At 43.5% G+C, this 21082-nt stretch overlaps 1 protein-coding gene across 1 annotated transcript in view; it reads right to left on the bottom strand.

The window, feature by feature from the left end:
- The window catches only part of LOC149168568 (protein DAY-LENGTH-DEPENDENT DELAYED-GREENING 1, chloroplastic-like), a 281952-nt gene that overhangs the window by 160910 nt on the left and 99960 nt on the right, over positions 1–21082 (bottom strand). Inside the window, exon 4 of the mRNA XM_089428314.1 lies at positions 13708–13822. Within this exon, the coding sequence (XP_089284440.1) occupies positions 13708–13822 (115 nt within the window). The remainder of the gene's footprint in view (positions 1–13707; positions 13823–21082) is intronic.

Below are 21082 nucleotides of genomic sequence, written 5' to 3'. Positions count from 1 at the left end.
TCCGTCCAACCTATCCTGATCCTTCAAGCCACTAGTTGCCATATCTGCCAAAACTGTCAAAAATCTCCTCTTATGTGCTGCTGCTGGGCTAGCTTATGCACTCCCTGTTGGAGCTAGTAAAACTATTACGCCTTGCTGCTACTCAGCTCTAGAGATTTTGAATTACTTGGCTAGGAATTCTCTGAGGAAGAAATTCCCTCAGTCGTGCTTCTCCTCTTTCTTCAGAAGATCTTTTGCCCAACAAATTGCCTGCAGAAAAATCTGTGCCCCACCAGCACTCCTTACGTTGAGGCTTCAGTGCTGCTCCCTCTGCCCCGAAAAAATTTGAACTGGAAGTCCTCTCCATCGACTCACTCGGAGAGAGACTACCTAGAAAATCTGCCCTCCAAGCTTGGACTGCGCAAACCCTCTGGGGTTTCGAAATGTTGCCTCCTGCAGCTTTTTCAAACTCCCTCTTCTACTCAACGTTGGATCTACCGTCTCTGCTCTTCTTGCTTCACCTGCAGCTTTAATACCATGTGAAAATTCCTCAACAGGAACCCCTACTGCAGCAATTGACGATATTACTCCTCTTTGTTAAATTCCTTTAAACAAATTACTTGCAGTTTCCTAAGGCAAATATCGTAATACATACACTGCAGCCTTCACTTAATTAAATATATTGCGGAAACAAGAGACTAAACAAAATAGAAAATACACCACAAATGACACCGTTATTTTTGGACAAATGTCCCCGGAAAAACCCAATGCAGGAAAATCGGTGCAGCAGATCTAGGGGTTTATTATTATCAAGCAGTAGCGAATTCTGAATACATCTCTGAATACCTCTCAGGTTATTCAGTTACAGAGAGAAATACTGGCAGAAAGATTTGTGAGATTACCTCACATAATCATTGAGAAAATCCTAGCTGATCTGGATACTGAATGAAGTGCCTCTTACAGGACCTACCCTGCCTCTGTGCAGTCCTCATGCAGTCCCTGTGTCAACCTCTCTAAGCACTTCGTCACCCAGTCTATTGATCGGTTTGCTGCCAGGAGTCTCTGCTCTCAGCCTCCCGGTCTCACACCATGGCTCCCGACTTCTGAAACTAACTCTCCCCAGCAAAATCTCGGACTCTCTCTCACCCTATACGCTGCCTCTGCGTGGCCCCTCATGGCCCTGCGTCAGTCTCTGCGTCTGGGCTACTGGATCACTCTTTGTCTCTCTCGGCTGATGATTCTCAGACTGAGAAAATCTCTCTCTCCGGATGTTATCCCTGCCCCTCAGCTGCAAGAAATCTCCTCGATCAGAACTCCCCCCTGAGAACTTCTCACTTCAGAAATTTGATCCCTTGATCTCTCGGTGTGTTTTCCGAAAGACCCTCAAGCTCCCTTAAATAATCTTCTCGTTGACATTCAATGGCCCATATTAAAAGCTAATCAATGGCTAAGATCATTTTAGCTTGATCCTTACCTTCTTCTAGAAGTTACACCCACAATTAGATTAATACCCATTAATATTTTTAATTTCCTAAGTTTAGACTTAGGTTCCCACTAAAAAATATTAATTATTTTAATAAAATCGTCTCTGGGAGGAATTTCCCAAAACGCTTTCTGGGTTCTTTGGAATACATGTGCCCAAGCCTCCCTGCAAAATTTGAGGCCTAGAGCATGTTGAAATTTCTAAGTCTAACCCGTTAGAAATTCTTCCTACACTATATGATTTATTTCACCTACTTAATTAATTGCTTAACAAGTTATTTAACCATATAAATACTAAAAATAAACACAAGTACAGTCTCAACCATCTACAGATCATCGACTGAAAGAATAGACAAACACACTGTTGGAATTTCTAAGCCTATCCGTTAGAAATTCTTCTTGTACTGTCTGATTTATTTCTTCCTACTTGTTCAGTTACTTAACAAGTTATTTACCATGTAAATACTGAAAATAAATACAAGTACAGTATCAACATCTACAAATCATCCACTGAAAGTAAACAAGCACACAAGTGACACTGTTATTTTCGGACTAATGTCCCCGGAAAAACCCAATGCGGGAAAACCAGTGCAGCTATTCAAAGGGTTTTATTATTATGCAATTTCAAAATACAACCAGGGTGCCAGAAATGGCTTGCCCAACAAAGAATGCTCTCGGCAGTAGTACCTCTCAATCGTAGACAGATATTACAGCTAAATCACTAGAGGAACGATCCCACAGCAACACTGCAGCACTTATGTTGCTCTCTGTCACCTTGATAGGGACTGCGTCACTCTATCCAGCGCTCCAGCTCCAATCTGCCCCACGAAATCTCGCAGCGTCAGCCTCTAGGTTCTGCGTGAGCCTCTCTGGCCCAGCGTCAGCCTCTCGGGGCTCTGCGTCAATCTCTGGAGCCTCTGCGTCTCCCATGCTGGCCCTCCTCAAGCTCTAGCAGCTCCTGGCTGCCTCTGTGTGGCCTCTGGCTACCTCTGCATGGCCTCTAGCTGGCTCTGCGTCAACCCTCTCCTGGCTTCTGCGCTAATGCTTCCGATACTAACTCTGCTACTCTGTTATGTATTCACTGCCCCTCAGCTACAACTTTGATCACTCACTCAATTTCCTCAGCAAACCCTGCCCTAGAAAATCGAGTTCTTGATCTCTCTTGGTTTGTTTTCCAACTGATCCTCAAGCCTCTTCTTATACTTTTCTCGTTGGTCCATCAACGACCGAGATTAAATCTCTCATCAACGGCTAAGATTAGATTTGGCTTGATCCATGACTTTTGGACCATTCTAACTCAGTTTTATATTAACTCACATTAATATTTTATTTTTCCTAAGTTTAGACTTAGGAACTCCATTAAAAATATTAATTATTTTAATATCTCCCAAACTAGTTAGATTCTGCCCAAACCATTTCTGGGTCTTGGAAATCTTATGTGTTATAGCCTCTCCACCAATTTTTGTGGCTAGAGCACATCCCATGCTACCCCAAATCAACACACACAAGGGACACCGTTATTTTTGGACAATCATCCCTGGAAAAACCCAACATGAGAAAACTGGTGCAACAGTTCTGAAGGTTTTATTATTAAGCAGCTTTCTTGAGTACAACTAGGTGCCAAACTGCCTCACCCGACAGAGAAATCAATCTGGCAGTAATACCTCTCTTCGAAAGCAGATATTCGGCAAGTCTGTTCACGAAAAATTCCCCAACGCCCCTCTAAGGCTCTGTATCAGCCTAGAACCCTCTACGTCAGCCTTCTAATGCTCTACGTAGGCTCTCTGGCCCTATGCGTCACTCATGCAGGCCCTGGTAGCCTTTTCGTGGCTCCTGCTGGCTCTGCGTAGCCTCCTCTGACTCAGTGTTGATCCTTCGACACTATCTTTGACTCTCTGTTATGCACTCACTGCCCCTTGCTACAACTCAGATCACTTGTTCGATTTCTCTCAGCAAACCCCGCTCCAGAAAATCGAATTGACTGATCAATCTTGGTGTATTTCTAATTGACCCTCAAGCCTCCTCTTATTCTTTTCTTGTTGAGTCTTCAACAGTTGAGATTAAATCTATATCAACGGCTAAGATTAGATTTGGCTTGATCCATGTCATTTAGAACCTTCTCACCTAGTTTTATATTAATACCCATTAATATTTTTATTTTCCTAAGTTTAGACTTAGGAACCCATTAAAAATATTAATTATTTTAATATCTCTCTAACCGAGTGGAATTTCCCCAAACCATTTCTAGGTCTTGGAGATCTCACGTGCTTTAGCCTCTCCACCAATTTTCATGGCTAGAGCACATCCAATGCTACCCCAAATCAACAGGGCACATCCCATGCTACCCCAAATCAACATTCCCAACCATTTCCAGACATGCCGAGATTGCCAGTGTAAGGATGACGTGGTCCTTGGAGGTCGATTTTCAGAGTTCTAAACTAGGCCAAACCCTTTCTAGGTTTTGGTAGGTTTTTGTTGAGGAGCCAAGAGCTGAAGTCGCTGAATTTTCTGAGCATCGGAAGCAGGGTTTCCAGCACATCCTTTTCAGCAGACAACGTAGTTTTTTGGGCAACGTAGATCACCTTTGGAGCAGCAATTGGACAGCACTAGGCTCATCATTTGCTCATCTGGGTTTTGTCACGCTTGTCCTTGGAGACAAGCCCAGGTGCACCATTCCATCACTATTGTATTTGCCCAGAAAGATTTAATAAAATGGCTTAGATGTTATTTATTTCCAGTGCTTTCATGGGTGTTTATTGATTGTATCTTATTTCTAGATGTTGCTTTGTCTATTTGCTTTGTGTATCACTGAATTTCCTAGTTAGGAACATTACAGTGGAAGCAGAGCCCAGATCTTGGCTCAACCATGGGGAGTTTCTCCTATGAGTGAAGAGGACCGACAGAATATTACATACAGGAGGCAGAGGTACCTAAGCAGAAAAAGAGAGTTGGAAAGCACTCACAGAGGAGAGGGGAAAGGAGGTAGTAGTAGAAGACATGGGAGAGCCCAAGAGCAAGGAAGAGATGACCTTTGATAGCCTCTTGAAGGCTCTAAATGATTTAGCAAAGGGTTAGAAGGAAATGCTAGAGGTGAACAGCCGAAATTGCCGAAACTACCGGAACTGCCGGGAACTGCAGGAACATGCGGGAAAGATGACGCAAAGGTCAGAAGCCAAAACTGTCGGGAACTGTCGGAACTGCCGAGAAAAACCGAAATTGCCGAAACTGCCAAAACTGCCGAAATAGGTGGGAAAGTTGATGCAGAGCGCAAAAGCCGGAACTGCCAGGAAGAGCCGGAACTGCCGAAACTGTCGGGAACAACCAGAATCGCCGCAACTGCCATGAACTGCCGGAACAAGCAAGAAAGCTAACGCAGAGGGCAGAAGCCGGAACTGCCGTGAACAGTCGGAATTGTCGGAACTGCCGGAATTGCCGGGAATAGCTGGAATTGTCGGAATTGCCGAAACTATCGGGAATAGTCGGAACTGCCAGGAATAGCCGAAACTGCCGGGAACTGCCAGAACTGCTGGGAACTGCAGGTGAATACAATGCCCAAGCAAGAGTGAAAGAGCAATCACTGAAGACAGTTGTGAAAGGACAAAAGGATCAGTGGATTCCTCATCCCTCTTCAAATTCACCGAGGGTGAAGTCGAAGCAGAGAATATTATCAGAATAGCACAGCAGAAGTTTTTGATGGCCTACCTAAAGATCACTTCATTAGGAAGTCCGGATCTAACGGTGGAAGGAAAGGCAGATGCCTTGGTTGCAATAAGTTCGGCCATTATGCGAAGGAGTGTCCGAATGGCAAAGACACATCTCTTGATGAAGATAACAATCATTCCAGGGACATCTTCAATGATCAAAGGAATGACAGGTAATGCAAGTCATCAAGGAAATGGCCGACTCTTCAAACAAAGCAAGGAACCCCAGGAATGAAGAACCAAATGTTGTTTTTTATAAGATAAAGAAGTGTTATATTGTATTGGTCCTCTCCTTCAGATTCTTTGGGAATCTAGCTTATTGATTGTAGTGCTTCAAGGCACTTCATCGGATAGAAGGGTGCACTCTCTAATTTGGTAGAGATGGAAACAATCATGGGAAAATACTTGGAGCCGATGCCACCTATCACGGAAAGGGTGTAGGGAATGTTACCCCTCAATTGAATGAGGGTAACTCGATTCATTTACAGAATCTCTTTTATGTACCTGATCGCAAGAAGAACCTCGTGTCCATTTCAGCAATGGAAGTCAAAGGTTACAGGATGGCACTCATCGATGGAAAGGTACGTGTTTGAAAATAGAATTTTCAAAGATGTTTTTGAGTTCAGGGTTGTATCAAGTTGTAGGAAGTCCACTGGGGACCATCCACTGGGGACCATGTCCATTGACACATAGCACCGAAGGTCTGTGAGTCAGATGGTGACAGGGATGCCTGAATTCAAAAAGAGCATGAAAGTACATGTTTGAGATGTACCGAAGGTCTTACAAGGGGACCATTCCCCTCATGTAGCAGGTCCACAGGTTTCGAACAACCCGAGGGGTTTGAAATTGATGATCAGGAATCTCAAGTATGCAGGTGGAAGAAAGGTCTCTATGGCTTGAATCAAAACTCCCCGGGCGTAGTATGAGAGGATTGATAGCTGGCAAGCAAAGTTGAGATTCACTAAGAGTGAAGCCGGTCCAAACATTGTTTGAAGGTTGTGGATGATAGACCTCTCATACCAGCACCTTATGACAACGACCTATTTCTGACAAGTGCAGACCCTCTCATTTGCAGAAGTAAGAGGGAGTTGGATTTCGGATGTGGAATGATAAACTGCAAGCCTATGACTACCTCAAGGATCTTAACTTTCAGAAGTTATATGGTAGTGATGTCGGACCAGATTTGGGTAATGCCTTTGAGTTTCATACACTCATTCGTGTTGATGTTCTTGGTGAACTTCCGTCCGAATATATGTTTTGTAGTTAGCATGGTGAGCTCATATTTGGTTGAACCTCACTAGATTGGTGCCAAGAATCCTTTGAGATATCTTTGGGGCACAATCTCTCATGGATTGAGATACACTGCCGGAAATATGAAACTGCATGATTATTCGAATGCTGACTGGGCAGGCAATGTGGAGGATCACTAGAGCACTTCTCAGTGCTGGTTCTCTTTGGATTCTGCTTCGATATCATGGATGAGCAGGAAACAGAAGTCGGTTACTATAACCACTGCCGAGACCGAATACATAGCTACGAGTATGATCTCGTGTGAAGCTACATGGTTGCAGAAGCTCTTAAGTGAGTTGTTTGTACACATGATGAATACCACTGTGATTCTCTGTGACAACCAGAGGGGGGATTCGATTATTGAGGAATCTCGTATTCGATGATTGCTCCAGCAAATAGACATCAGATACTGCCTTATCTGGGATATGGTAAGTCGATGAGCGAGGAGGCTCCATCACATTGAGACTGATGTACAGGTCGCAGACATTTTGTCAAAGCCTCGGGGAAAGGTCAAATCTGTGACTTTCCCGAACGACTTGGAGTCGTTGAGAGACCTTCTTATAAGGGTCCTGCATGTTGCATGCATTGAGCTCTCGGAGCTCTAGGGGGCTTGGGGTACTTACTGGAGCAACATATGACCACAGGGCGACTCACCCTCCCCTGGTGGTGCGCTATGTACAAGACGACAGGTTCAACCTTCCCCTGTGATACCCCGTGGCGACTATGGAACTGGATGATTAGTTCTCCGATGGGCCTAGATGATTAGTTCTCCCATGGCAACAGTGGAACAGGATAATTAGTTCTCTTGTGGGCCGGGATGATTAGTTCTCCCGTGGCAACTGTGGAACAGCATGATTAGTTCTCTTGTGGGCCGGGATGATTAGTTCTCTCGTGGCAACTGTGGAACAAGATGATTAGTTCCCCTGTGGGCCGGGATGATTAGTTCTCCCGTGGCAACTGTGGAATAGGATTGATTAGTTCTCCTATGGGCCGTGATGATTATTTCTCCCGTGGCAACTGTGAAACAGGATGATTAGTTCTCCTGTGGGTCGGGATGATTAGTTCTCCCGTGGCGACTGTGGGGCAGGATGATTCGTTCTTCGGTGGAAAGGATGATTAGTTCTCCTGTCGAGGCATCCTACCCATGCAGTCTGGGACTCATGGAAGTACCTCTCATCTGATCAATAAGCAGGGAAATGGGGTTAGGGACCATAGTAGTACTATCGATGGACGCATTGATGTATCTACCGTACTCCCTATGCTAGGATGACCTCCATTGAATTGGGATCAATGAAACCGATCTGGGATCAGTATGAGTGGTTTGAGACACTCTCTTGTGATATTGATCTAGGATCAATAAAACTGACTTCGGGCCAGTAAGAGTGATGTGACACTCTCTTCAGATGAAACTTACTTCGAGTCAGTGGAGAATGGTATGAAACATTCTCGACCAATTCTTCGTCTTCATGGTTCAGCAGAGCAGAGCAGTGCAAGGCACTGATGGCAGAGATAGTATAGTCGGACATATGGATTAGTGGATGGAGTTCTCCCTAGTTGAGAGGGAGTGTTAAAATTGGCAACTAGGGCCAAACTCCATGTGGGTCATCTTATTAATGGAAGCTGATATTTTTCTTAGGTCCCTCTCATCGAGAGGTGTAGGATTGATCTAAAGATCATCCGATTCTGATAAGTATTCATGGAGATATCAATTTATTTGTGTTATGGGACAATTCATCAAGGTCGGCCAGCAACCAAATAAACCCCACTTGTGCTCAACATTTTAGTATAAATAGAGGTGGCCTTCAAGTCATTTCAACACACTTGGGATCTCTTCCTCTCTACTTGTCTTTCGGTTTTAGTAGGAGGAGAGATCCTAAGGGAACTATCAGGACTACTGGGAAAAGGTGAAACTGTCAGAACTGCCGGGAATAGTCGGAACTGCCGGAACAGTCGGGAAAGCTGACGCAGAGGGTAGAAGCCGGAACTACCGGGAACTGCCGGAACTTCCGGAACTGCTGAGAAAAGTCGGAACTGTCGGCCAGGAAAGCTGATGCAGAGTGCAGAAGCCAGAACTGCCGGGAAAAGCCAGAACTGCAGGAACTGCCGGGAATAGCCAAAATTGTCGAAACTGCCAGGAACAGCCGAAATTGTCGAAACTGTTGGAACTGTCGAGAACTACCAGAACAACGGGAAAGATTACGCAGAGGGCAGAAGCCAAAACTGCCGAGAACTGTCGGAACTGCCAAGAAAAGCCAGAAAAGTTGGAACTGCTAGGAATAGCCGAAATTGCCGGGAACAACCGAAATTGCTGAAACTGTCGAAATTGCCGGAACAAGTGGGAAAGCTAACGCAGAGGGCAGAAGCTGGAACTGCCGGGAATAGCCGAAACTATCGGAACTACCGGGAACAGCCGGAATTGCCAGAACTGTCGGGAACTACCGGAACAGGCAGGAAAGCTGACGCAGAGGGCAGAAGTCGGAATTGCCAGAACTGCCGAAACTACCGGAATTGCCAGGAATAGCTAGAATTTCCGGAATTGTCGAAACTTCTGAGAACAGCCGGAACTGCCGGGAACAGCTGGAACTGTCGGAACTGCCGAGAACTGTCAGAACTGCCGAAACAGCCAGAGCATCTGTCTTTGAAGGAGAGTAGCATGCAAGGGACAACTAACATTGGGACAGTTGTATGGTACTTAACAGCAAATACTCCAAGCATGGAATGTTACAGCTAGCATGCAAGGGATAGCTAGCATGCTAAGGACAACAAGCATGCTAGGGACAACAAGCAAACAAAATGCAGCCAACACATAGGTCAGTATGGCAACATGGTGCAGCAATGGCACATAATGCAGTACAGTGATGGGTACAGTCATGATTAATGAAGCATGATGAGATGCATCATAGCGATGATGGGTGCACCATGGTGCAGCACGGTGAGGTGCAGCATGATGACGAAATGCAGCATAACGATAGGTGAAGGAGTCACCTTGGAGAATCAGTTGAAGCAGCATGTCTTCAACTGATCTCATGTATCATCTTCTTAGAGATGATCTATGCTCTTATCTAGATAAGTCAAAGTGTTGACTTCTATTGTAAACGTACTATCTCTCTCTCTCTGCTGAACTATTGAAGAACATATAAGAAGAATTGATCAAGGGTTCCCCACATTGGGGTTTGTCCCTGGCTAGCGCCACATCTTGTGTCCTCTTGTCTTGGCTTGTCTTTTGCGATTTATGTTTATGTTCTATTTGCAGTTTACTTTAATGTTGATGTGATTGCTAATCTGGAAAAGATATTGAGCTAACTGTGAAAATTGAAATAAATTGCTCTAAGCATAGGACATACCTAAAATTAACACCAACTGACCCTCAAACCTCTTATACTTTTCTCGTTGGTCCTTCAACGGCCAAGATTAAATCTCTAATCAACTGCTAAGATTAGATTTGGCTTGATCCATGACTTCTGGAACCTTCTAACCCAGTTTTATATTAATACCCGTTAATATTTTATTTTTCCTAAGTTTAGACTTAGGAACTCCATTAGAAATATTAATTATTTTAATATTTCCCAAACCGGGTACAATCTGTCCAAAGTTCAAACCATTTATGCGCCTTGGAGATCTCATATGCTTTAGCCTCTCCACCAATTTTCATGGCTAGAGAACATCCGATGCTACCCCAAATCAACATATGACTCATTTTCGTGCTTTGTATGGTTATGATGCATTATCTTTTGGTGACATTGTTTTTGGAGACAATCGGGCCCCAAAGGCCAAAGACTAGATCCTAGAGAGCTAAGACATTCTCAAGGCTCTCAAGGACAACTTAGTAACAGTACAAAATCAGCAGAAGATGTACGCTAAAAGGAATCGAACTGAGAGACGCTTTGAGGAGGGGGATTTGGTGTATGAGGGTTACAACCATATAGATAGTCCACCTTGAAGCAAAAAGGGGCCAAGAAGCTACAACCACACTTTTATGGCCGTACAATGTGGTCAAACGAGTTGGAGAGGTGGCCTACGAGTTGGAGTTGCTTCAAAGGAGTAGGATTCACAACATCTTCCATGTCTCATGCCTCAAAAAGGTGTTGGGACAACAGGTGACAGCAGCGATAGAGTTACCCCAACTGGACAATCAGGGCCATCTAGTTTTGATGCTTAAGGCCATTTTGGAGACCCGGGAGAGGAAGTTGAGGAGAAGGACCATCAGGGAGCTTTTGGTGCATTGGAAGAACCTGCCAGATGAGGATGCCACATGGAAGGGTGAACACATTTTGGAGCACCTAGCACTGAAGTTGCTTGAGGGCAAGAAACATTTGGGAGGGGAGGACTGTCATGTCCCTTCCCAAATAAATTTGTAACAAGTTTTGGTCTCTCCACAATTTTGCATAAATTTTGATGAGTAAAGGAACCCAAGCAATTTTGACTTAGGAACTTAGGAGAAAGGAAGGTTGAATTAGATTGTTAGTGGAAGGTGGGGGCCACCCACATGGGAAAACACACTTGGGAACTTGGGCAATTCAAATTGCCTTAGAGGGGAATCGAATGGCTTGGAGAGGGGCCCACATGGGAAAAGGAAGGCCCACGAATATATAAGGAGGAAGAGCTCCCCAATTGAGGGTATTCATTTGCACATCGAATTCACTTGTGTTGCTCTAGCTGCTTAGCCAAGTTACCTGGCTGTTTCCAGACGGGAGACTCAACCTTTCCTTCGGGGGACTTTGAGTACCACCCTAGGAAGGCATTTCACACTAACTTGGAGGAGAACCGGAGGAGATTTGTGGCCACACCACTCAGTGTTCGATCCAGCAAAGCGTATTTCTGAAACATGCAGAAGGGGGAACACGCAGAGGTGATTGCGAGTTTCTCCAAGCAGCACTTGCTGGGAAAGTTTGGGGAGTTGGAGTACAGCAGAGGATCAGCCTTTGGGAGGAGTTTGGGAGAAGGAGGTTGTTGCGTTTGGGCATCTCGACTTACAGCTTTTATGGACTGCGCAGGGGGTCATTCTGGGCTCACGTGGGAGTTGGTGGACAGACAGGTCGAGTGTTAATTTTAGGTAACAATGGTACGTTCTATGCTTTAGAGAAATTTTACTTCAATTGCTTTATTAACCCAATATCAATATCCAATTTGGCAATCACATCAACATGATAGTAAAATGCAGATAAAACATAAACATAAACAATAGAAGACATGCCAAGACAAGAGGACAGAAGATGTGGCACCAGCCAGGGACAAACCCCAATGTGGGGAAACCCTTAATCAATTCTTCTTATATTCTTCAATAGTTCAACAGAGAGAGAGATAATACAATTTACAAATCTGATAAGTTATGACAGCAGCAAAAATCCCTAACCATAAAAGTCAACGTTGCTCAAACAAGGTAGAATTATTCCTCTAAACAACTCGGTCAAACCCAGTCAACTTCGGCCTCCAACAGCAAGTATAATCCGCCCAAAACAGTTTGTAAAAGTCCAGTCAAAACTGGTCAACGAAAGTCAACCTGCGGCCAGCCCTAGGGAAATCAATGTTGGTCAAAGGAGAAGTCAGATTGCCTCAATTTCAGTGCCCAGTCTGCGGCCTGCTAGGACAGAGATACCTCACCCAAACCGCAGTCAAAGCAGGTCAACGCTTGACATCAACGTAGTCAAACAGCAATCCTGCAGCTCGGTCAACGTTGGTCAACGCAGTCAACAGAATTCGTCCTTCTTCCTCCGCACGTGTGAGAGAAAGCTGCCCAGTTCTGCATACCCAATCATCAGAGGAGAGAGAGAGAGATGTGAGATAAGATAATGGTCAAAATGACTTGAGGTCTCCTCCTTTTATATGCAACATTGAGGATGAGTTGGGGGTTTGAATCCATGTTTTGCTTGCTGGCCGACCTTGACAATTTGTCCATAATATAAATAAATTCATATCTTTATTTGTACACGTCGGAATCGGATGATCTTTAGATCAATCCTACACCTCTCGGAGAGAGGAATACAAGAAAAATATCAGCTTTCATAAATAATATGACCCATGTGGAGTTTGGCCCTAGTTGCCAATTTTAACACCGAGATTGCCAGCGTAAGGAGGAGGACATGGTCCTTGGAAGTCTATTTTCAGAATTCTGAACTAGGCCAAACCCTTTCTAGGTTTTGGTGGGTTTTTGTTGAAGAGTCTAGCGCTGAAGTTACATAATTTTCTGAGCATAGGAAGCAGGGTTTCCAGCACATCCTTTTCAGCAGACAGCGCAGTTTTTTGGGCAACATAGATCACCTTTGGATTAGCAGTTGGGCAGCACTAGGATTATCATTTGCTCACCTGGGTTTTGTCACGCTTGTCCTTGGAGACAAGCTCAAGTGCACCATTCCATCACTAGTGTATTTGCCCAAAAAGATTTAATAAAATGGCTCAGATTTTCTCTATTTCCAGTGCTTTCATGGGTATTTATTGATTGTATCTCATTTCTGGATGTTGGTTTGTCTATTTGCTTTGTGTATCACTGAATTTCGTAGTTAGGAACATTACAAATCCATTCCCAGAAGTGTCCATGATAAGCATACTACAATACTCAATTTCCCAATGACAAGGCTACCTTTGGATTCAGGAGGCCCACCTTCAAAAATACAATTATGGCAGATGGGCGAGGGACCACATGGTGGGCTCAAGTGGCGGAGAAGATGGCACAATGATCTAGCTGGTGGCTACAAAGGGCTGCTGGCTGCTGGCTGAGGACCATCTTGGAGAAAAAAAAATCTCCTCGGGATATCACCCACAAAATAGTGGGTAACAGGTTTCAAATCAAACATAAGAGTGCCTTGATTCACTATCACTAGAATCAGGCAGTTACTATCAAAAGATTCAAAATATCAAGTCAAAAGTATAAGTATCAGCTCTACCAACACATACAGATTCACAAACATGAAGGAAAGTTGATTAATCAGCTCTTAGAAATGTTTACAAAAGTTGGCAGAGTTCCAAGAGGGATATCAAGAGACTAGAATGTCAAACCCGTGAATCATTGTAGTTTACTAAAGAACAACAAAGGTTAATCTGTGAAAAAGAATCAAGTCAGAAAAGCGTATAGTAACTTTTTTACAAAGAAAAAATTATGTTCAATCAAGGTGAGCAAGCATTATCATAATAAGGTCCAACCAATTCCCAGTTTTGTGATTGACAAAGAGATCATATCTGGATTTGATTGCCCTATGACAACGTGTTCGATTTTCATGGCTTAACGACAAACAGTAGAAGAATAAAGTGCAAAACTTACTTTACTTCGATTGAAAACTAAGATGAGGAATGCAGTGATCCCAGCAACCGTGTCTGACCAAATATTTCCAAATGCTTTCCTATTTTCCAATCGCAATTCCTCCCGCAGTTCTCTCCTGAGAAAAGACACAGATATCCTTACAACAATTTCAGCCAACAATATCAAGCATGAGGATGGAAATAAGAGGAATTAAACAACCTATGATGTGTCAATGTATGAAGAGTGAATAGACATTTGTCAGTATCTCATCAATGTAAAAAGTAGAATGGCATTCCTTCAGACATTTGCAAATTCTGAGGAGAAAAAACCTCATCAAAAACCAAGTGATTGTGTTGCAGAATGTAGTGAATTGGCACTCATTCTATAAACAAAACTACTTCGTGAGATACGAAAGAAACACATTCCCAGATTTACACTCCTGGAAAAAACCAACATTGTTTGCCTAGTAAAGATTCACTATGTTTGGGAAGTTAAGAGGGGAATCAACTGGTTCAAAGTTACTAGAATCGACTCAGAGAACAACTCAGCTATGAAAAAGAGTATGAGTTGAAGGTTCAGGAAGTGACTTGGGAAATAAAATAAAAAATAAAGTAAAACAAAGCATTGGATTTCATAAAATTTGAAGATAATTTTCATTAATATAAAATCTTACAGTGTACATATAAACAATTTCTAAATAATAACTCTGTTTCAATGTACACAGATGATAATACATACTACAAAATGCCATGGACTCTGGATGGTGGGCAGGTCTGCTAGTTGTAAGTTATGAAATTGAATCAGAATAACAAGAGAAATGATTGATTCATTTCTTCTTTTTTTATAGAAAGACAACCAACGTAGTATAGTTACATGTACCCAGGAGCTGAACTCTTTATACCAGTATCTGTGACTGAACCCATGTACAAGAAATATACTTGTAAACGTATCCTTCCATCCCCAACTGTACCCTTCAATGCCTTTGATTACCCCACCATATCCCAAGTGAATTCAGACTTGGCCTCATTTCGAGAACCCCAATGTTAATTTCAGCATGAAGAAAGTCTTTTTGATAATTAAAAAACCCCAATAAAGTTGCATTTAGGGTTAGTGCAAAAAAACTGTGTTTCCACCTTTTATACTTTTAAACCTAAATTTCATGGCTATTTTTGCATTTTCAATTATGCTCTGTGAACTTTGAAGACACTAATAGAGAAGGAGAAATAAAGAATGACAAATAGAGAAGGAGAAATGATTGATTCATTTCTTCTTTTTTTATAGAAAGACAACCAACGTAGTATAGTTTACATGTACCCAGGAGCTGAACTCTTTATACCAGAATCTGTGACTGAACCCATGTACAAGAAATATACGTGTAAACGTATCCTTCCATCCCCAACTATACCCTTCAATGCCTTTGATTACCCCACCATATCCCAAGTGAATTCAGACTTGGCCTCATTTCGAGAACCCCAATGTTAAAGTTTTTTTGATAATTAAAAAGCCCCAATAAAGTTGCATTTAAGGTTAGTGCAAAAAACTGTGTTTCCACCTTTTATACTTTTAAACCTAAATTTCATGGCTATTTTTGCATTTTCAATTTTGCTCTGTGAACTTTGAAGACACTAATAGAGAAGGAGAAATAAAGAATTATGATGATACAAAGGCTAAACACCTTATCATTGGTTCCTCAAGCATGCTATGTCAAAGACACAATTTCTGAATAGATGATTGAATGACCAAATGAATGCCTTCCTTTCCTTTTTGTCAAGCTGCCTCCAACGTACTCATGTGGGCCCACCTTGATTTCCTCCCACTGAATTTCTCTCCAAGGCATGTGTATTCTCCATGTGGGCCACAATTCTCCAAGTGTGGCACCCACACTCCACTAGGGGTTCGATATTCTCCTCCTCCTCTAATGTTTGGGGCTTGCTTGTAATCAAAAATCAATGTGGGGCCTCTAAACCAATGTGGAAAAAGTCGAAGTCGGGATTAAATCAGCAAGAGTCCAGAAATTGAAAAAGTCGTTAAAGTCTGGAGGTTTTTGAAAATGTTAGCAAAAAGTCTGCAAAATTAAAAAAATACAAAAATATTCATTTTTCAAAAAATCCAGACTTTTTCAATAAAATCCCGACTTTTTCAATAAAATCCCGATTTTTTTTAAAAAATCATTAAAGAAACTACCTCATTCAAGATTTTTTGGAAAAAGTCCCGATTTAATCCCGACTTTTTCAACTGGGAAAAAATCACCAAAAAGTCGACCGATTAACTCTCTTTCAATGTAAATAGATGATAATACATACTACAAAATGCCATGGACTTTGGATAGTGGGCAAGTTTGCTAGTTGTAAGTTATGAAATTGAATCAGAATAACAAGAGAAATGATTGATTCATTTCTTCTTTTTTTATAGAAAGACAACCAACGTAGTATAGTTAAATGTACCCAGGGGCTGAACTCTTTATACTAGTATTTGTGACTGAACCCATGTACAAGAAATATACTTGTAAATGTATCCTTCCATCCCCAATTGTACCCTTCAATGACTTTGATTACCCCACCATATCCCAAGTGAATTTAGACTTGGCCTCATTTCGAGAATCCCAATGTTAATTTGAGCATAGAGAAAGTTTTTTGATAATTAAAAAGCCCCAATAAAGTTGCATTTAGGTTTAGTGCAAAAAATTTGTGTTTCCACATTTTATACTTTTAATCCTAAATTTCATGGCTACTTTTGCATTTTCCATTTTGCTCTATGAACTTTGAAGACACTAATAGAGAAAGAGAAAGAAAGAATTATGATGGTACAAACGCTAAAGCCCTTATCATTGGTTCCACAAGCATGCTATGTCAAAGACACAATTTCTGAATAGATGATCGAATGACCAAATGAATGCCTTCCCTTCCATTTTGTCAAGATGCCTCCAACGTACTCATGTGGGGCCACCCCGATTTCCTCCCACTGAATTTCCCTCCAAGGCATGTGTATTGTCCTTGTCGGCCGCAATTCTCCAAGTGTGGCCCCCACGCTCCACTAGGGGCTCGATATTCTCCTCCTCCTCTAATGTTTGGGGCTTGCTTGTAATCAAAAATCGATGTGGGGTCTCTAAACCAATGTGAAAAAATCGAAGTCAGGATTAAATCGGCAAGGGTCTAGAAATTGAAAAAGTCGTTAAAGTCTGGAGGTTTTTGAAGAAGTTGGCAAAAAGTCAGCAAAATTTAAAAAAATACAAAAATATTCATTTTTCAAAAAATCCCGACTTTTTCAATAAAATCCCGATTTTTCGAAAAAAAAAAAAAAAATCATTAAAAAAACTACCTCATTCACAATTTTTTGGAAAAAGCCTCGATTTAATCCCGACTTTTTCAACTGGGAAAAAATCACCAAAAAGTTGACCAATTAAATGGGCTAGTCCAAAAAATCAGAGTTTTGTCATGTCCCTTCTCCAATGTATTAGTCACGGGTGTAGCTACACAATTTTGGCATCATTTTTTGCTTAAGAGGAGGACCTCACACGCAGAACTTAGGAACTATAGGCAATTCGACTTTATTTTTGGTAGCTAGTGGAATGTAGGGGCCACCCACATAAATAATTCGAACTTGGCCATTGCATCAGTTGGAGGAAACCGTATTAGTGGAAGGAAGGGCCTACAAGAGGCTAAGGGGACCCAAGGTGATAAAAGAGGAAGGAGCTCTCATTTTGCAGCATCGTGATCATTTTACAAACAAACTTATCTTTATACGATTTGTAGCTTAGCGAGTCTATCGGCTATTTAGCCACAGATCTTCTGCAGGGGAGATTCAACCTCTACTTCGGGGGACTATCCGTGCCTGCCCTAGGGAGGTTGTTCCACAGAGATTTCAGGGGTTCCAGCATTAACATACACTTCATCCAACCACGCAGAGGAGGAGACTGTGTATTTTCTGGGCAGCCAGAAACACACAGAAGGGGATTGAGCCAGCCGGGAGGTCCATAGCTTGCTGGGAGTTCCAGGAGCTGGAAAGGCTGTTGGTTGAGGACAATTTCAGTGAGTTTTGCAGCCAGCCAGTCAGGGGTTACAGCAGTACGAATTTATGGGCAGAGGGATTGCGCAGAGGCCTCTCGCAGCAAATTCGTGTTGCTTAGGAGAGCAATCATCCAGGCCAAGGATCATCTGGAGAGCAAGGAGACAGTCATCACAGGTGAACCCAGCATTCTTGGGGTGTTTTCAGAGGGATTTAGGCTATTTCCTGCAAGTCGAAATTGGCAGCAGCCGCTGGGGAGAGGCTCCAAGGAGGCCAAAAATCCAAATTCAAAACCAGAGAAATCCCCTTTTGGGTTTTTCTGGGTTTTGTTCAAGGTGTCTAAGGCTAAAAGGATATAATTTTTTGGGCAGTTTTTGGGCACATTCCAGTAGGTCAAAGTTTAGAAGGACAACAGTTTCGCTGGGACAGGGCAGTGCACATTGGTGTAGCAACTCGGCAGCCTTCAGCTCAATTATTCCATCACCTGGGTTTGGTCCAGCTTGTCCTTGAGACAAGCCTAGGTGCACCATCTCATTTATATTGTACCTATGCTCTCAGATTTTATAATATATGGCTCAGGAGTTCCAGATTTACAGTGTTTCATGGGTGTATAATGCATGTTTTTAATTTTATGTTGTTGCACTATTTATCTATTTAGAATATCACTTATATTCCTACTTAGGAACATTATATTGGTATCAGAGCCTAGTTCTTGGCTCAGTTGTGGGGTTGGTTTCCTATGAGAGGAGAAGACGGGAGAACATCACTTACCGAAGGCAGAGGTACAAGAGCAGAGAAAGGGAGCTAGAAATTACGCTAGATACGAAGGAAAGAGGGAAAGCAGTGGCCGAAGAGGAGGAAATGGCAAAGCCCAAGAGCAGGGAAGAGATGGATTTCGATAGCCACTTGAGTGCTTTGAGTGACTTAGCCAAGGGGAAGAAAGACATGTTGGAGGAGATCAAATCAAAGAACAGAGACAAGGCCACACCTAGAGGGTTTTTGTGTGGATAAACTTTTGGGGCTTCTCAGCCTTTCCATCACCCCTCACCAACAGCGCAGCGCCCTTCAATTAGTGTGCCAACTAGGGCTATACTACCCTCTTTTGTGCCAATGGCAAAAATCAAACCAGCAAGGGAGGAAGACACTCCCCAAATGGAGGATTACTTCAGAGAGTGGCAGGCGATGGACGAAGATTTCAAAGAAGCCCTCTCCTTCAAATATTACTGCAAGCTCAAGCAGAGTGAGAGGAACAACAGTTACAGAGGACAAGGGACCCAAAACTATGAGCTGCAGAGAACGATAGGGAGGATATATTTCCCTACATTTGATGGCACTACCAAGTGCACAACCAAGGCTTGGGTTGAAAAGATGGACACATACTTTCAACTCAACCGGATGACAAAGCAGGAAGCCATTAAGATGGCAGCGCTGCACTTAGAGGGGGAAGCCCATGACTAGTGGTTTCACGACCTGACCACTTTGGGGCATGCCTAGATAGTTTCTTATGAGGACTTCACCAAGAGGGTGGTGGAGCGATTTGATTAGAGGGATCCGGAGGCATCTTTCAGGGAGCTGACACAACTGCGCCAAACAGGCAACCCAGAGTAGTACTTCTCAGATTTTATGCGTGTCAGTGATGGTCCCAGATCTGTCCGAGGCAAGGAGGGTATACACCTTCATTAAGGGCTTGCTTGAGCCTCTACGTGGACTGGTGAAGTCATACAGAACCTCTACGTTGCAAGAAGCGGTGGTGTGCGCCAGAGATTTACAGGGGGCCATCCCCAAGACCAGAGCACCATTTCCTGCACGAACCCCTTTTCCACATAAGGGGCATGAGACTAGACCCCCACCACTGAGGACCAGACAGGGGAGGGGGCAGCTAGATGAGGAGACACGGAAGGACCTCCGAAGGACGAAGTTGTGCTTCACATGCAGAGAGCCTTGGACACCTAGCCATAAGTGCACTGCGGGTAGAGCACATTACATTGAGGTCTTTTCTGACAGTGACTAGGAGGACGAGGTGGATCAGGATTGTGGTGGGACAGATGGAGAGAGTCCGGCGGACAAAGGGCCACCACCACCACCTCCACAGGGAGGGGCATCTCTTGCCTCATCAGGAGGAATCCTTGCTTCTTTATGTGATATTCCTAAGTTTTTGACACTCAAGATCAAAGGTACGGTACAGGGACAAAGGGTGTTGGTACTGATGGACAGTGGGGCTACCCACAACTTCATAGATGCACAGCTGGTCCAGAGGAGGGGCCTCACCAGAACAGAGTTTGAGGATTTCTCCGTCCTAGTACCAAGTGACTGTACCATTCAGTGTACCAGATACATGCCTTCCTTGATAGTAGTTATGGGAAACTACTCGATGACAGACCGTTTCTTTGTAGTCGATGTGCCACACACTAACATGGTGATGGGCGTCCAATGGTTGTATTCCCTCGGGCGAGTCACGACAGATTGGAGGAAACCTAAGATGGAGTTCATGGGACCAGATGGAAAACTGGTGGTCTTGAGAGGCATACAACCTTATCCGCCTCAGACGGTTTCGGCCCACAGGATGGAGGCAGATCTTTGGTATGGGGACATTGCATGGGAAATCGAGTTGAGGATCTCAGAGGTTGGGGGACAAGCACAACCACCACTAGCAGACATACAAGCTCTACTGGACAAGTACGCAGTAGTGTTCGAAGACATTCCACCAGGGCAACCACCAGATAAAGGGTTTGAGCACACCACTGAGCTAGAGCCAGGTATACAGGCAGTCATCACTACTCCTTACAGGCACCCAAAGCCTATAAGTACAAGATAGAGATGGCCATTCAGGAGCTGCTTGCATTGGGCCATATCAGGCCTAGTTCCAGTCCTTTCGCTTCTTCTGTAGTGTTGGTGAAGAAGAAGGATGGGACCCTCAAGATGTGTATCGACTACCGAGCCCTTAACTGGAAGACCCTTAAGAACCGGTACCCCATTTCCTGCATTGATGAGCTGATGGATGAGCTTAGAGGAGCCAAGTACTTCTCTAAGATTGATCTGCGTTTAGGGCACCACTAGATCAGATTTCGGGATTAGGACATCCCGAAGACATCATTTCGGTGCCACTATGGGCACTTTGACTTTCTAGTCATGCCATTTGGACTGACCAACACTCCCACCACATTTCAATCTTGCATGAACCATATCTTTCGGGGACAGCTGAGGAGGTTCGTGCTAGTATTCTTCGATGACATCCTGATCTATAGCCGGACGTGGGAGGAGCACCTCCAACACTTGGAGGAGGTACTGCGCATTTTGGAGGAGCAGCAGTTTTATGCCAAGCTCTCCAAGTGTGAGTTTGGATTGACGGAGATGCTTTATCTCGGGCATATCATTGGAGCAGACGGGGTGA

The sequence above is a fragment of the Pinus tabuliformis genome, chromosome 4_2, assembly GCF_031772625.1.
Source record: "Pinus tabuliformis cultivar Carrire ecotype Pingquan chromosome 4_2, CPIR1, whole genome shotgun sequence".
In the NCBI taxonomy this organism is placed as follows: domain Eukaryota; kingdom Viridiplantae; phylum Streptophyta; class Pinopsida; order Pinales; family Pinaceae; genus Pinus; species Pinus tabuliformis.
This window is presented reverse-complemented; position numbering and strand designations above follow the sequence as displayed.